The 18,210-nt window shown below is 43.4% G+C and overlaps 1 protein-coding gene across 1 annotated transcript in view; it reads right to left on the bottom strand.

Annotated features, from left to right (window-relative positions):
• Nucleotides 1–18,210, bottom strand: part of LOC115177385 (NADP-dependent malic enzyme) — a 126,812-nt gene that overhangs the window by 68,836 nt on the left and 39,766 nt on the right. The window contains exon 3 of the mRNA XM_029738111.1: nt 14,007–14,156. Coding sequence (XP_029593971.1) covers nt 14,007–14,156 — 150 coding nt within the window. The remainder of the gene's footprint in view (nt 1–14,006; nt 14,157–18,210) is intronic.

The following is an 18,210-nucleotide window of genomic DNA, read 5'->3' as shown; positions in this document are numbered from 1 at the left end:
CATACTGCCAGCAAAATTGGTGGTGGTGGAGAAGTATGGTGACAATCAGGCACATGCAAACAGTCTGGCTAGCCATTTGATTAGCTGTCTTATGGCTTGGGAGTAGAAGCTGTTTAGAAGCCTCTTGGACCTAGACCTGGCTCTACGGTACCGCTTGTCGTGCGGTAGCAGAGAGAACAGTCTATGACTAGGGTGGCTGGAGTCTGACAATTTTCAGGGCCTTCATCTGACACCGCCTGGTATAGAGGTCCTGGATGGCAGGAAGCTTGGCCCCAGTGATGTTCTGGGCCGTTCGCACTACCCTCTGTAGTGCCTTGCGGTCGGAGGCCGAGCAGTTGCCATACCAGGCAGTGATGCAACCAGTCAGGATGCTCTCGATGGTGCAGTTGTAAAATCTTTTGAGGATCCATACCAAATCTTTTCAGTCTCCTGGGGGGGGAATAGGTTTTGTCATGCCTGCTTCACGACTGTCTTGGTGTGCTTGGACCATGTTCGTTTGTTGTTGATATGGACGCCAAGGAACTTGAAGCTCTCAACCTGCTCCACTACAGCCCCATCGATGAGAATGGGGGTGTGTTCGGTCCTCTTTTTCCTGTAGTCCACAAACATCTCCTTTGTCTTGATCAGGTTGAGGGAGAGGTTGTTGTCCTTGCACCACATGGTCAGGTCTCTGACCTCCTCCCTATAGGCTGTCTCATCATTGTCATGATCAGGCACTGTTGTGTCATCAGCAAACTTAATGACGGTGTTGGTGTTGTGCCTGGCTGTGCAGTCATGAGTAAACAGGAAGTACAGGGGGGGGGGGACTGAGCACGCACCCGAGGGGCCCCCGTGTTGCGGATCAGCAGTTGGGGATGTGTTGTTACCCTTTTGTAGTTAATAAATCCAATGTGAAACGTGATAAATAGACCTATAGTATCCTTAACTAACATTGAAAAAGTGAATCCATTATTTTCCAGCTAATTAAAAGTATCACTCCCCATCTTCTGCATCAAACGTGTAATGTCAGTACAGTAGCCTATGCTTCGAGGGGGGTGGGGCAAGTAGCCTAAACACAGACAGACACTGGAATACTATTTCTGAGTAACAGAGAGGGCTTTGCATAGGCGCTTTGTTGCATTGTGTTGTGGGACTAGAAAAAAAATGACTGGAACGTTAAACAATGTTATTAACCAGTTCCCATGATTTTAAAATAACGGAACAGTATAGATCACTTTCGTACCAGGTTCCATTTCTGTTCCTTGAAAAAGGAGAACACTGTTTTGGGTTCACACGGTTTTGGGTTCTGTTCCCTGAACCGGTTCTAACCCCCGCTATTGACCAATAAACATTCACGTGGGCGTGGTCTGGCACATAAATGCATATAAAAATCATTCAAGGATATTCGTATTGTAACAAAATTTGGTAAGAACATTCATATGCTAAATGACTGACTAAAATATCGATCACACGATGGTTCTATAACGGCCACATGTTTATATCTCTTTATCTGTTCGACTCAAGAGCGATGAAATTTTGCACATGCTCAGGGATATGATTGTAGCTAACCCACATGATATCTTAGACACTACTGGCTTGATTTTGAACAAACTTGGGTGAATGATGCGTCTCGCAATAGAGATCCATCATACACACTGATTGGCCAAAGGGCGCTGCATCATTCATGTAGGACGACATGTTTATTGTTGCCTTGTCTGACAATGGTTTAATCCAGGGGTGGGCAAACCCAGTCCTCGATGGCCGGATTGGTGTCAGTTTTGCCCCAGCCTCAGCTAACACACCTGACTCCAATAATCACCTAATCATGATCTTCAGTTTAGAATGCAATTTGATTAAATCAGCTGTGTTTGCTAGGGATGGAGAAAAAGTGTGACACCAATCAGGCCCTGGAGGACTGGAGTTGCCCACCCCTGGTTTAATCAGTGACTTGGCTTAACCTTGAAACCATTAAACATTGGCTGTACTAAACTCAACTTCTTTGTTTGGGGAAAAAGTGTGTATCCAGAGCTGAAGCCTGAAGTGCCAGAGCTGGAAAAACAGTGACTAAAGTTAACCATGTGGGTTGTAGACTCAGTGGCCATAGACTTCCATGGAGCATCAGGTTCAGTAGAGCACATGGCCCAAACAACCAATCCCTCAGCATGGATTTTATTAATCATCATGAAATGGATAGTTTGGGAAAGTAACTCAAAAATGATGTACTGTAGCTAGGGATAGCCACGCAACACTACAGTTGTATTGAGATTGAAAATGCATCGAGTCCTGCTACTGAAGCTTGCATCAGGCTCATTTGGTGTAACAGCTCTTTAAATACAGTAAATTGTGTTGTATATGAAATGTCATGCTCCTGATATATAGACGAATTCCTCAGATTGGCAACATGGGTTTTTAGCCCGGGTCAGAGAGAAAGGAGAAAGAGAGGCAGAGACTGCAGATGATGCTGTGCTAATAAGGTTGGGAGTTGGAATGCGAATGGGGCTTTTTTGGGGGGGTTTCCATTCACCCTGGGGGAAACAAAGCTGGATTCAACAAACCAGCAGTGAACCCTTTCCGTGAACAGACAAATGCTTGGTGTTAAGATGTTTCTGCTCGTTTGCAGTGGTCCTGAATCCCCGGTCATACGTGTGGTCATGTGTTCACACACACACACACACACACACACACACACACACACACAGCTGGCCTTTAAAAAGCTACAGAAGAACGGGCCTAAGACAGGTCATCGGCTTAAAACATATCTACTGGGGTATAGCAGCACAACACTGGCTCCCCTCCTTTCTAAACACTCTGCCAACATCTGCTCTGGCATCACTGCAACACACACATGCAAAACACACCCAATCGCACATATGCATGCATGCATGCATTTTTTGTCTGAAATTATTCAGACAAAAAATATCATTAAAAACGCACACACAATAAAGTTAGTGGAAGTAGCCGACGTGCCAACACAGGGTATTCCATAAAGCACCGTATTTAACTCTGCAACTTCTCCCTACTTGATGCTTTATGGTCCCACTTCTTTTCTCAAGAAAGGAAGAGGAATTTCTTCATCTCTGCCAGCTCCAGTTAGTATTGTGGAGGGAGGAAGCTTTGTCTGGGGTGTTGTGAACTGATTGTGTTTAGGGAGAGGCAGAGTGTGTGGTGTTCAGCTTTCATGAACTGAAAGGTTCTCTTGGACCTAATCACATGCCATTTTCCATATATTTTCTCGTGTTCCAAAACACCTGCTACTAACGTGTACTTAAAATAAAGAGGTACAGTAAATCTGAATTCAATAAAATATAAAAATGACTATATTTAGAATTGATATATAGAATGATGACGCTGAACTAACCTGGGAGCTAGTTTTCAGTAAATCAATGCATTGAAGGTTTGCTAAGCATTGACATGTTTACGCCACATCGAGTGTAAAGTTAGCGTGCTTGAAAATTCTATTTGATTATTGAATTGACTGTAAACAGTGATGCAGTCAAATCACTAAATCACTTTAGTTTTCCCCTGAAGCCTATGTGTGCAGCATTCCTGTGAGCCAAAGTCTTTTGTCACCCCAGAGAGAGCGAGAGCGAGAGCGAGAGAGAACAGTACAGTACAGGCTCAGTACAGGCTCAGTAAGCACAGCCTTGCCATTGAGAAGGGTAGAAACAGGAAAACCTGGCTCCCTGTAGAGGAAAGGCTGTGCAACGACTGCAAAACAGCAGAATCTGAGAGAGAGCTGCATTTCCTGACAAAATGTCCAAAATATAAATCAATTAGAGTGTCATTTCCCCAAATTTGAAACCCAAGGTTTCAAAGACCTCTCTGATGAGGATAGGCTACTCGTCCGGTTGGGGGAGGACGCAGAAAGCTGTGGGTTGGCAGCGCACTACATTGCTGCCTGCCATAAGATGAGGGACAGTGTCTGACAGACCAATCAACCTGCACATGTCCTCTATGCTTATTGTTCAATGTATGGTTATTTTGACCCTTGGTTATTGTTGTTCCGTTGACAATTTTGATTCTTATTATTTTAATATTGTACATATCCAAAGTAAGCTTTGGCAATATGTACATTGTTACGTCATGCCAATAAAGCACATTGAATTGAGAGAGAGAAGGAGAAGTGTGAGCCAGAGCCTAACTTATCCTCCCCCACAGAGAGAGAGAGAGAGAGAGAGAGAGAGAGAGAGAGAGAGAGAGAGAGAGAGAGAGAGAGAAATGGGGAGGAGGATGGAGATGGCTGGATCGGAGCGGAGAGTGGACGAGGTGATTGTTCAGCATAGCTCCGTTCCAGGACTGCAAGCTAAAGCTTGGCCAGAGGAGGTGAGAGGGAGCATCAGTCTGATGACCTGACGCTGTGTGTGTGAGCACACTGACCCTAATAGAATCCAGAACGCTGGAGAGGAGAGCCCTGCTTGTCCAAACATCTACAAGTTGTCTGCTATTAGGCCAAGTAGCATGGCTAAACCCACAAGGTCCTATAGTGACTTGGAGTTCTCACATACAATACTGTAAGAGTTAATCCTCCCTTAGCACCAAATCCTGTCATAAGTGCTCCAATACACACACAGGAAATTCAAAACCTGTAATGAAAGAGGAAAGGATATTAAGCTAAGGACCCTGGGACTAAACACCTCCCTCTGCAACTGAATCCTGGACTTCCTGACGGGCCGCCCCAGATGGTAAGGGTAGTTAACACATACGCCACGCTGATCCTCAACACAGGGGCCCCTCAGGGGTGCGTGCTCAGCCCCCTCCTGTACGCCGTTCACGCACGACTGCACGGCCAGGCACGACTCCATCACCATCATTTGCTGATGACACAACAGTGGTAGGCCTGATCACCGACAACAATGAGACAGCCTATAGGGAGGAGGTCAGAGACCTGGCCGTGTGGTGCAAGGACAACAATCTCTCCCTCAACGTGATCAAGACAAAAGGAGATGATTGTGGACTACATGTAAAAGAGGACCGAGCACACTCCCATTCTCATCGACGGAGCTGCAGTGGAGCAGGTTGAGCGCTTCAAGTTCCTTGGTGTCCACATCACCAACAAACTAACATGGTCCAAGCACACCAAGACAGTCGTGAAGCGGGCATGACAAAACATATTCCCCCTTTGAAGACTGAAAAGATTTGGCATGGGTCCTCAGATCGTCAAAAGGTTCTACAGCTGCACCATCGAGAGCATCCTGACTAGTTGCATCACTGCCTGGTATGGCAACTGCTCGGCCTCCGACCGCAAGGCACTACAGAGGGTAGTGCGAACGGCCCAGTACATCAGGTCCAAGAGGCTTCTAAACAGCTTCTACCCCCAAGCCATAAGACTCCTGAACATCTAGTCAAATGGCTACCCAGACTATTTGCATTGCCACCCACCCCCCTCTCCACACCACTGCCACTCTCTGTTGTCATCTATGCATAGACACTTTAATTAATGGTTTGAAGTCAGGTAATATCTGCAGCGGAAATTCATGTATTATCACAAAGGTTAGTGTAGAGAAAAAGGAGGAGGTGAAATTCAAGGTTTTTTGCTTATCCTGTCTCCAAACTTTTTACCAAGCAGACCCAAAGACATATGCTCTAAATTGTTTTACAAGGTCCTCAAAGTCTGTGGTAATTAATCCCAATGTTTTGCCACGTTCCTCATGAGGTCAGTGTAATTCCAAACCTTTCTAATTTTGCCTCCTTACCACACCCCCCCATTCCCTCTCTCTTTCTTTATGAAGTCTGATTGTATAATTTACAATACAACAATTCTGTTTCCTCCATGATGTGTGATAGCATGCATAACAAAAGAAGGAACAAAGTTATGAAGTGGTCATAAAATAGGTCACATGATTAACTTCTCAAACGTATTCGTATAAAAGGATTTGTGTAATATGGCAGTTACTCATTCCGGCTATCAAAGACTTGTCCCAGTCGAATGCTCTCGCGTCTCATGGATTAAACATCCAAGAGGGCAATTTTCTACTTAGCTACTTAACCTAAATGCTCATCGATCCAAAGGACACTCATCTTACATGCTTACAGCAGCAATGTGTGTGGGCCTGAATGCTTGCATCACACCACTTAAGCCTCTACCCGGGGGGCTGAAGCGCTTCATTGAGCACGTTGCCCCTGCAGACTCTGGAGGTAGCACAGTGGAAACGTCATCTCATGTTTATCATTAAGACATCATAGCCATTTATACTGTATGTTAATAATGTCCTTTTATAATCTCGCCTTTTGACTATGTAAGTCTAATTATGCTACAGCTTGTCCATCATTGGCATGACTGTAAAGCTCGCCACCATTGGACTCTGGAGCAGTGGAAACGCGTTTTCTGGAGTGATGAATCACGCTTCACCATCTGGTATTCCGACGAACAAATCTGGGTTTGGCGGATGCCAGGACAACGCTACCTGCCTCAATGCATAGTGCCAACTGTAAAGTTTGGTGCAGGAGGAATAATGGTCTGGGGCTGTTTTTCATGGTTCAGGTTAGACCCCTTAGTTCCAGTGAAGTGAAATCGTAATGCAATAGCATACAATGATATTCTATACGATTCTGTGCCGTTTGGGGAAGGCCCTTTCCTGTTTCAGCATGACATGCTCCTGTGCACAAAGCGAGGTCCATACAGAAATGGTTTGTTGAGATCTGTGTAGAAGAACTTGACTGTCCTGCACAGAGACCTGACCTCAACCCCATGGAACACCTTTAGGATGATTTAGAACGCCGACTGCCAGCCAGGCCTAATAGCCCAACATCAGTGCCTGACCTCACTAATGGTCTTGTGGCTGAATGGAAGCAAGTCCTCGCAGCAACGTTCCAACATTTAATGGAATGCCTTCCCAGAAGAGTGGATGCTGTTATAGCAGCAGAGGGGGGGACCAACTCCATATTATGGCCATGACTTTGGAATGACATGTTCGACGAGCAGGTGTAAACATACTTTTGGTCATGTAGTGTATTTATCTTCAAGGCCTCTCATTTCTCCCCCCCCCCCCCCCCCCCCCAACCAACCAAAAAAATATTGCAGTGGTCATTGTGAGTCATTGACACTTGACCTCTACTGCCGAATCCACTAAGGGGTTTTAACCAAGATAATCAATCTTTATTAATAAGATGGATTGGTTATCAGCGCTCACCTTAGGAGGTTCTTTGTTGGTGTTATTTAGTGTCGGTGAAATTAACATTTGTGGTGGTAGTTGTAGCAATACTGGTGGCAGTTATGCTAGCAAACAGCTCCTGCATTTAGTGAGTGACTAGCCACAAAGTCATTAGTTTAACTGAAATAAACAAAAAATGCCCTGTGTATCCTACACTTATGAGCTTATAGGTCCCAAAACTTAATGGATCCAGTAATCTCTGTGTTGTGAATGTTTATCTTCTCTGCCTACGATTAGCCCACCCAGAGATCAGTGAATCAGCTCTGTTCTGACACTTCATGGGGCTTGACCTCTGCCCCCTACAGTGGAGCCTAGTATTGACGTGTTTAGTCAGCGTGTAGCGGATTACAGACAGTAAGCCTGGGTAGGACCAACACGGCGCCTCTCCCACAGAGTGCTCTTTATACCTGAGAGGGAGGCAGTGATTAGAGAGCTAATATCAGTCTGTTCAGCCACTCTGATGGTCTAGACAAGCATATTGTGACGACCCTCCCACTCTGTCTGCCGTATTCTCTCTCTTTGTTCTTGTTTCTTTATTAGGATGCCGGTGGGCGGAGTTGGAAGGGTCGTCAGATAAATGGGAAACACCTGGGCTCGGGTGTGTCCCAGGATAAAGGCACCTCTTCCACAGTCATTGGGGGGACTCTCTCCACACAGACACCTTGTTGATTTTGGTTGTGTAGTTTTGTGGCTTTTTGGTTATTTGCTTTGGCACCTTTCAACACCCTGCATTATTACATTCAAGAATGCAAAACACTCACTTACACTACTGATTACTGATTACACATACCACTGTTAATGACTTAGTTACTTTATTTAATAAATATATATTTTTGTTACCCTTTGTCTCCACGTTGTCTCCCTTTTGTTGCGAACTCTGAGCCGGTTCGTAACAATATACACACACACACACACACACACACACACATCCATCCAGGCATAAGCACACACGAAAGCACGCACGCAAACTCGAATCAGGAATTCATTACTGTTACATCTAGATGGTGCTGCTTGTGCGTATAAATCTGCTATAAGAGTTAGAGAGAGAATCACAGAGACGGATACAGTTGAAGTCGGAAGTTTACATACACCTTAGCCAAATACATTTAAACTCTGTTTTTCAAAAACTCCTGACATTTAATCCAAGTAAAAATTCCCTGTTTTAGGTCAGTTAGGATCACCTCTTTATTTTTAGAATGTGAAGTGTCAGAATAATAGGAGAGAGAAATATTTATTTCAGCTTTTATTTCTTTCATCACATACCCAGTGGGTCAGAAGTTTACATACCCTCAATTAGTATTTGGTAGCATTGCCTTTAAATTGTTTAACTTGGGTCAAACATTTTGGGTAGCCTTCCACAAGCATCCCACAATAAGTTGGGTACATTTTGGCCCATTCCAACTGACAGAGCTGGTGTAACTGAGTCAGGTTTGTAGGCCTCCTTGCTCGCACACACTTTTTCAGTTCTGCCCACAAATTTTCTATAGGACTGAGGTCAGGGCGTTGTGATGGCCACTCCAATACCTTGACTTTGTTGCCATTTTGCCACAACTTTGGAAGTATGCTTGGGGTCAATGTCCATTTGGAAGACCCATTTGCAACCAAGCTTTAACTTCCTGACTGATGTCTTGAGATGTTGCTTCAATATATCCACATAATTTTCCTGCCTCATGATGCCATCTATTTTGTGAAGTGCACCAGTCCCTCCTGCAGCAAAGCACCCCCCCCCACAGCATGATGCTGCCACCCCCGTGCTTCGGTGTTCTTCGGCTTGCAAGCCTCCCCCTTTCTCCTCCAAACATAACAATGGTCATTATGGCCAAACAGTTCTATTTTTGTTTCATCAGCCCAGAAGACATTTCTCCAAAAAGAACAATCTTTGTCCCCATTTGCAGTTGCAAACCGTAGTCTGGCTTTTTTATGCCAGTTTTGGAGCAGTGGCTTCTTCATTGCTGAGCGGCCTTTCAGATTATGTCGATATAAGACTCGTTTTACTGTGGATATAGATACTTTTGTACCCGTTTCCTCCAGCATCTTCACAAGGTCCTTTGCTTGTTCTGGGATTGATTTGCACTTTTCGCACCAAAGTACGTTGTCAGGTGTGTGCGTACTGGTAGCGATGTCAGGTGCAGGAGAGCAGAGATTTGTGAACAGGCGCACACTTTGAGGTAAAAGTGCAAAACGCGCGAAACAGTCACAAGAATTATGTTTAACAATAAACATCTTCGTGAAATACCACGGAAAAAACAAACCAGTCTGGCGCGTCAACAACAAACACGTAACACAAACAATCTTACACAAAGACATGATGGGGAACAGAGGAATAAACACATGTACATTGATTGGGGAATAAAAACCAGGTGTGCAGGGAACAAGACAAAACAAATGGATACATGAAAAATGGAGCAGCGATGGCTAGAAAGCCGGTGTCGTCGCCCGCCGAACAAGGAGAGCAGCCGACTTCGGCAGAAGTCGTGACATACGCTCATCTCTAGGAAACAGAACGCGTCTCCTTCCTGAGCGATATGATGGTTGCGTGGTCCCATGGTGTTTATACTTGTGTACTATTGTTTGTACAGATCAACGTGGTACCTTCAGGCGTTTGGAAATTGCTCTCAAGGATGAACCAGACTTGTGGAGGTCTACAATGTTTTTTCTGAGGTCTTGGCTGATTTCTTTAGATTTTCCCATGATGTCAAGCAAAGAGGCACTGAGTTTGAAGGTAGGCCTTGAAATACATCCACAGGTACACCTCCAATTGACGTCAATTAGCCTATCAGAAGCTTCTAAAGCCATAACATCAACTTAGTGTATGTAAACTTCTGACCCACTGGAATTGTGATACAGTGAATTATAAGTGAAATAATCTGTCTTTATACAATTGTTGGCAAAATTACTTGTGTCATGCACAAAGTAGATGTCCTAACCGACTTGCCAAAACTATAGTTTGTTCACAAGAAATTTGTGGAGTGGTTGAAAAACGAGTTAATGACTCAAACCTAAGTGTATGTAAACTTCCGACTTCAACTGTATGTAGACAAAGACAGTGCTAACAGAGACAGCTAAGTTGTCCCTATAAGACCAGTTGACCATTTAAAAGGTGCTCTGAGAGGCTATGTGATCTTTAAACAGTACATGCAGGCTCGAGCTCCCCGACTGAGTTCCCTGTGAATCTAGGCTGTGAGTTCAACCTTGACTCAGGGGTAGACTTACCATAGTAAATGTCCAGGACACTAATTCGTATGATATATTACATTTCACATGGTAGGTATCAATCATTCTGTATGATATGTTCAGATTTCCAATTCATATGATAGGTTACGATTTGCAATTTGTACAATATGTTACAAATTTACAAAATGTATGATAAGTTATGAATTCCAATCTGTTTTGGCTAACGCTAACGTTAGCTAGGTGGTTAATGTTAGCGAGGCTAGGGGTTAGGGTTTGAGGTTAAAGGGTTACGATTGGGGAAGGGTTAGCTAACATGCTAAGTAGTTGCAAAGTAGCTAAAAAGTAATAAGTACTTAACATTTGCTAATTAGCTAAAATGACCAACCAACCTACTTTTGTTTTTGCCTTAAGTAACCTTCTGTCCTGTGTAACCATACCGGAAGTTGGGAAGAGATTTTCAATGTACCGATTCTATGGCACATGGTTTATTAACTGATACACAAAACAATGCCGTATTCAAAACTTAGAAGTTTTCAATTTAAATTATTATTCAAAATTCTTGCAACCAATAGAATGTTCTATATATGGAGGACACAACCATCCCAGCTCTGCAGATTTAGCTGTGAAGAGACAGAATCATTAGATCATTTGTTTTGGTACTGTCCATCTGTAGCTTGTTTTTCCTCGCAGGTTCAGAAATAGCTGAAGAATTGCAGAATTTACCTGGAGCTAATGCTGCAAATAGCACTGCTGGGTGATTTATGACTTGTTGCAGGAAACTAGGCATATGTCGCGTGTCACTACTTCACAGGAGAGGCATTTGAATGTAAGCTTTAATTTTTTTTATCAAAATGCATTTTTTTGTCAGAAATGCCTTCTGGAACATGTGAACAATAGAATGTTCATGATGTCACTACGACAACTGTCGATAGACGTAGTATAAACCAGCCTTTAGTCTTGAAATCTTTGGTTGTTTAGCACATGGCCTCACATGTGAATCCTTAAAGAGATGGGTGGGGCTGCGGCTTAAGAACATTGCTGAATGGGTGTAGACAAAGAGCTCTCCAGTAGGTTTACCAAAACATTCAAGGGCCATTTTGAGATTACAAGTTTATCAAATTTCAAAATCAGAATTACTTTCCCATTGTTCCTCAACTGGATTGTATGATAGACTTTTCTAGCTCTGAGTCTCTACTTTTATCCAATGTAAAAAACACAATTTCAAATTTTGCTACACAATACCAAATCCAGCCGGTTGGTCACATTTGATAAGTCATAGTCAATCGATCAATATTATAATAATCATTTTTGAAAAAATGCTTATCTTTCATTTACAATCTGTAGAAACTATAAGAATAGAAAGGTTGAGAACTTGTGATTCATCACAGCACTGTTGAAAAATATATGGCAAATAGAAATCAAAACGATATGGTGTTAAGAGATAGAGGGGAGCGGTTGAGTGGAGTTGAAGGATGGGACTAAAATAAACAAGATAACTAATGTAAAATATACTGTGTCCGTAAAATGTATATAGTATGTATAAAGCGGAAGTGGAAGCCATTAGTTTACTCCAATTAGGGGAGGGGTGGTAGGATTAGGGGGAAATAATAAATAAAAATATACATACAAAAAAAAAAAATGGGGGAAACTATGCAGACAATTACATTGATGGAAGCTACAATCTATCTGCAATATTAAAGCTGAACTACCCCCTATAAAAAAAAAAAACTTTCCAAACATCACACTAATTTGGCTGTCCCGGATTTACATTTACTATGTTACGTCTAGTCTATGAGACCAGGCTGGTGAGTTCCCTATCAGTTTCAGCAATAATGCTTTACAACCCTGGGTTCCCCACAACTCCACCTGCCTCCTCCACCCCCCTCCCTGGGCTAGATTTAAAAAAATATATTTAACCAGGTAAGTTGATGGAGAACACATTCTCATTTACAGCAACGACCTAGGGAATAGTTACAGGGGAGAGGAGGGGGGATCAATGAGCCAATTGTAAACTGGGGATGATTAGGTGACCGTGATGATATGAGGGCCAGATTTTGAATTTAGCCAGGACACCAGGGTTAACACCCCTACTCACGATAAGTGTCATGGGATCTTTAGTGACCACAGAGAGTCAAGACACCCGTTTAACGTCCCATCCAAAAGACAGCACCCTACACAGGGCAATGTCCCCAATCACTGCCCTGGGGTATTAGGATATTTGTTTTTATACCAGAGGAAATGGTGCCTCCTATTGCCCTCCAACACCACTTCCAGCAGCATCTGGTCTCCCATCCAGGGACCAACTAGAACCAACCCTGCTTAGCTTCAGAAGCAAGCCAGCAGTGGGATTGAGGGGAGAGGCCTGGGTCTAGGACTGGCTGAGGACCAGGTTTGTCTGAGAGTCAGCAATAGTCCACTGGCCCTCTCCAGTGTGTCGAGTCTACAGAGCCTGCTGCTAACTGACCCAATGTCACAAGTCTACCAGTCCCAAGTTCCCCACCCCCGGGCTCTGGCAGCTCGCAGCACGTCTTGGCCCACTGCATTGTGGGTCTGCGGGGAGATATAAGATTACTCCTTCAGCCCAGTGTCAGAGGTAGGGGAGCTTGGAGCATAGAAGCATGCTAAACATATTTTCCACACTTGCTAGTTCTGGGGAAATTGTGGAAAAGGGGGTTGTATAACTCCAAGTGTGTGCGCTTAGGTTTCCAAACACATTTTAAATGTGCCCAAGGTAAGCATTTCAAATAAAACGGCTTTGGATTTAGCATTCGCTACTAATCAAAAGCATCCCTGGTTATGATCAGTTTATTTGGGGTTTTAGACTTGAGACCCACAAGGAAAAGTTCACTGAGGATATGAGTGAGGTAGAGTGAGTGAGTCCATACAGTCTATATAGTCCATACAGGGAATAGGGTGCCATTTGGAACACACAGTGTGTCAGTGTGCGACTGACTGTGACTGACAAGAGAGTGAGAGGGTAAAGAGCATTTCTAACAGAGGTACTAATCAAGCCAATAGAATGTCCCCTTCTGCCTCTCCCTAAGTAGTTGACTACAGGACAATACTGGCGGTGGTCTTTCTTGGACCATGTTAGTTCTACTGTCTAAGACTCAAATCCAACACCTTTACAACACAGCACAGTCTAGATATGTTAAAGCCAAACATGATCAGCTCCTTAACATTGTCTGAATGTGTGTTATATTCATTTGATCTCCATTATGACACTAATGAGGGAGTTCAGTGGTGACAGAGAGACATGGACCTAATTGTTTGAGGAGAAACAGACACATAACTGAGCAGACTGAAGAGGCAAGTCCTGCTTTATGCAATGCCAAGTCCATTCAAGGTGAACTGTACACTGTGACTGCTTAAACTGGCCTGAGCTGCCCATGGACTCGCAGAACCCAACTCGACACAGACCCGCCCCACCCTCTGATTTTGGTTGAGAGTTTGTTGCAATAGGCCAACATACACAGATGTTTGAAGATTCAAAAGGATTTATGTTTCATAAGAATGCATCTAAATGATTTGACAATTGATGGTAAAATCTTAAAACAATGTTTAGGCTGGCCAAGAGCAGCAACTGTGTGTGTGACAGTATATCCAGGCCTATTCAGTGTGTGTGCATGCATGTGGTGTGTGTGTGTATTAGTGCTCGCATGTGTGCGTGCATACATCCATGCGTGTGTGTTTCTCTCTCACCTGGGTCTCCTGAAGGCAAGGCCATACATCTGGCAGGCCAGGCCCACGGTGGGGGTGTAAACGATAGGCATGAACCTCTCAGTGTCGGACGTCAGCACACGGTAGAACAGCTTCTCGTTCCTGTCCTGGAGCCCCATCAGAAATACATATCTGGGAATGGCAGAGGGGGAGGAGGGGGTGAGGAAAAAGGGGACAATCTTTAACACTGATTCGTAAACTGTGCATGTAAAATGGACTTCAGAGTGGCTTTATGAAATACAAATCTCAGAGAGCGCGAAAGAGAGAAATAAGAGAGAATAAGTGTGTGTGAAGGGGAGAGAGAAAGAGACGTCTGGGGTGACTCAAACAGATTGCACCATGTGAGAGCAATACCTCACTCTATCGTGCGCTACTTTCCATCTGAACTTAAAGGCCCAATTGAAAAGAAATGGCCCATAGGAAGTGGGGGAGAGAGAGAGAGAGAATGCCATGCTGACTCACTCCTTGCCTTGATGAATACAAGCCCTGCTCACCATGTGATGATAGTGCCATGTAGTACAATAACTGCTGGATAAAGTTGCTGCTGCTTATGTTACAAATGCTTAGAAAAATACAGAGCACAGGAACACCGATCAGATATCCTTCACAAGCTCCTTGTTACGATCAAACATCGACAGGGGGACTGAAGGTTTACGTATGACCCGAATGAACTGCTAGACCACGCCACAGGCTCTAGACTGATGATAAGAAAGCTTTCCTCAAAAGCTGGAGTATAATGTCGCTCTTGTTGGGATGATAGAAAGTATGCATGGCCTTCTCCCACATGGTCATTGGATACAAGGTGTTAACAATCTCTTTAAAAAAAAGGTTGATGGTGTTCCAGCCAGATAGAGTCACGGCTTACATCATACCAGAGGGATTATCAACTAGATTCAGACGCGGGATGATTTTCTATTGAGCGGATGGTCAGGGGTCCGGAACATAATTACAAATCATTTGTAGACTGCAAATTGACCGCAAGAAGCCCGAACCGAGATAATATTTGAATAGAACATAATAATTTCTAATCTTGCTTGCATTTGTATATGATCATGTGTCTCTCTATTATGCGTGGGAATGAGACAATATATATATATATATATATATATATATATATATATATATATATATATATATATATATATATATATATATATATATATATATATATATATATATATATATTTTTTTTTTTTTTGCTCAGCAAACTTGGGTGGCCAAATAAAACCACCCGCAGGCCAAATTTGGGAATAGTGCCATACCACCACAATTCAGTCATGAACTAGGGACACAGAAAGAGACCGACTTATTGGTGCCCAACGTTGTGTGATTGGTGATGTGACTTTGAGACCACGTCAAGGCACAGTGTCAAGCTAGGATTGTACCACTCGCATGCCACTAGGAAACAGGGTGGCACAAAATGGATATTGCAAGTACAATTTGGTATTTCAGTCTAGGTGGTCTAGACCCATGTGATTATTTTGATTTCACTTATCTAGTTATGGCAGGACAGCAGGTCTCAATAACCATGATGAGTCTAGTTGTCTTTTCCATGAGCGACTACAGCTTGAGCCTGTTGTGGCTCTCTCTCGGCCTGAAAGCATATCACAGTCGCACACGTTTTCTTTTCAGATAAAGTGTGCTAACAAGCGTGTGAAACTCTGCTTAAACTTGGCATGGGAAAATAACTTTCCCCTCGTCCAACCCCTTCTTTCTGCATCCAAATTCATGATTCTTTGCAGACACTCCTGCCGGTTGGTTTTTATGATGTTCCTTTAAACTGCTAGATAGCAAATCACAAAATGGACATTTTAAGAGTTGACCCCTATGACTTTTTAGTATTCGTGAGTCCTTCTCTTTATCTCTGCAACTGTGTCTTCGTGCATAGAAGAGGATTTCTCCAATAAAGACAGCCTAGGCGCCATCTCTGTTATTATAGACATGTTTGGGCTTCAAGCCAGTGATGTCCAGAGTCCAGCCTGCTTTATCAATGTCCAGACATCAGAATGAATCCCTGCTTTAGGGAGTAGTAAAAACAGTAAATAGCTGCTGCTTGGAATAGAATGGCATGTATCGTTTAGTGAGAGTTCTGAGCAACGGTCATGCAAAAATAAAGTGACACGGTCGGGTCCAGCAAATACCACAGAAGGCTTGAGAAAAAAGTAAGGCCCAGACTGCAATGGAAATACTATGGCCAGAGGCATGAGGACAGGCAGGGCGAATACCAGCTCTAATAAACTGGTTCGAAGCCCTGAGTGGACTGGAAGGCATCGCCGGACTATGAGACAAATTGTTGATGACATTGAAAGGGCATGGGAAAAGGAATAATACACGGCTAATTGCTGTTTTGGAGGATTGGTGTGGTACAGTATAGCAACCGTGCCTCAGTCATCATACCACCACGCTGGAAAATCAAGTGGGCTAAAAGCAGTGGTGGAAAAAGTACCCAACTGTCATACTTGAGTAAAAGTAAAGATACCTTAATAGAAAATGACTCAAGTAAAAGTGACTGTCACCCAGTAAAATACTACTTCAGTAGAAGTCTAAAAGTATTTGGTTTAAAATATACTTAAGTATCAAAAGTAAAATAATAAATAATTTCAAATTCCTTATATTAAGCACCATTTTCTTGATTTTTTACATTTATGTAAAGCCATGGGCATTTACTCCAACATTCAGACATCATTTACAAACGAAGCATGTGTGTTTAGTGAGTCCTCCAGATCAGAGGCAGTAGGGATGACCAGTGATGTTCGGTTGATAAATGCGTGAATTGAACTATTTTCCTGTCCTGCTAAGCATTCAAAATATAACGAGAAGTTTTGGGTGTCAAGAAAAATGCATGGAGTAAAAAAGCACCATTTTCTTAAGGAACTTAAGTAAAAATACTTTAAAATACTACCTAAGTATTATACACCACTGGCTAAAAGGTCTTCCTGACCACAAATCCTGTCTCTCTCTGTCCCATTAACCAACCCAACCAGTCCTCACACTAACTACACATCCACAGGTCACAAATGAAGACTGCAGATACCATGGTTATTGAGACCTGCTGTCCTGTCACGATGGAAATGTATCCAACCTCGGGATTACAATTACTTGAAGCCTTGTAGTGTCCGAAAGAGATGTACTGCTCGTCAGCAAACAAGTTTTCAAGATACACTACATGCTCAAAAGTATGTGGACACGCTTTCAAATTAGTGGATTTGGCTATTTCAGCCACACCCGTTGCTGACAAGTATATAAAATTGAACACACAACCATGCAATCTCCATAGCTAAATATTGGCAGTAGAATGGCCCGTACTGAAGAGCTCAGTGACTTTCAACGTGGCACCATCATAGGATGTCACCTTTCCAACAAATCAGTTTGTCAAATTTCTGCCCTGCTAGAGCTGTCCCAGTCAACTGTAAGTGCTGTTATTGAAAAGTGGAAACGTCTAGGAGCAACAACGGCTCAACTGCGAAGTGGTAGGCCAAACAAGCTCACAGAACGCAACCGCCGAGTGCTAAAGCGCACAGCCAAGCGTCGGCTGGAATGGTGTAAAGCTCGCCGCCATTGGACTGGAGCAGTGGAAATGAGTTCTCTGGAGTGATGAATCACGCTTCACCATCTGGCAGTCCGGCGGACGAATCTGGGTTTGGCGGATGCCAGGAGAACGCTACCTGCCTGAATACATGATGCCAATTGTAAAAATGGTTTGTTTTCACCCGGTGTTGAAGAACTTGACTGGCCTGCACAGAGCCCTTACCTAAACCCCATCGAACAACTTTGGGATGAATTGGAACGCTGACTGCCAGCCAGGCCTAATAGCCCAACAACAGTGCCCGACCTCACTAATGGTATTGTGGCTGAATGGAAGCAAGTCCCCACAGAAATGTTCCAACATCTAGTAGAAAGCCTTCCCAGAAGAGTGGAGGCTATTATAGCAGCAAAGGGGGGGACCAATTCCATATTAATGCCCCTGATTTTTGGAATTAAATGTTCAACAAGCAGGTGTCCACATACATTTGGCATGGGAGTGTATGTAACTTTCAAAATAAAGAAATCATCTCTGTATGATGCATTGTGTATTTTGGAACTATGTCAACAATGGACTAATGTCCCAAATACCAAAATATAATTTATGGGTGAAATCTTCCTTTAAAACAGAGGGATCAACACAGAGAATATGGTACCCACTCCC

This window comes from Salmo trutta, chromosome 37 (genome assembly GCF_901001165.1).
Source record: "Salmo trutta chromosome 37, fSalTru1.1, whole genome shotgun sequence".
NCBI lineage: Eukaryota > Metazoa > Chordata > Actinopteri > Salmoniformes > Salmonidae > Salmo > Salmo trutta.
Note: the sequence above shows the minus strand (reverse complement) of the source record. Positions and strands in the feature narration are given on the sequence as shown.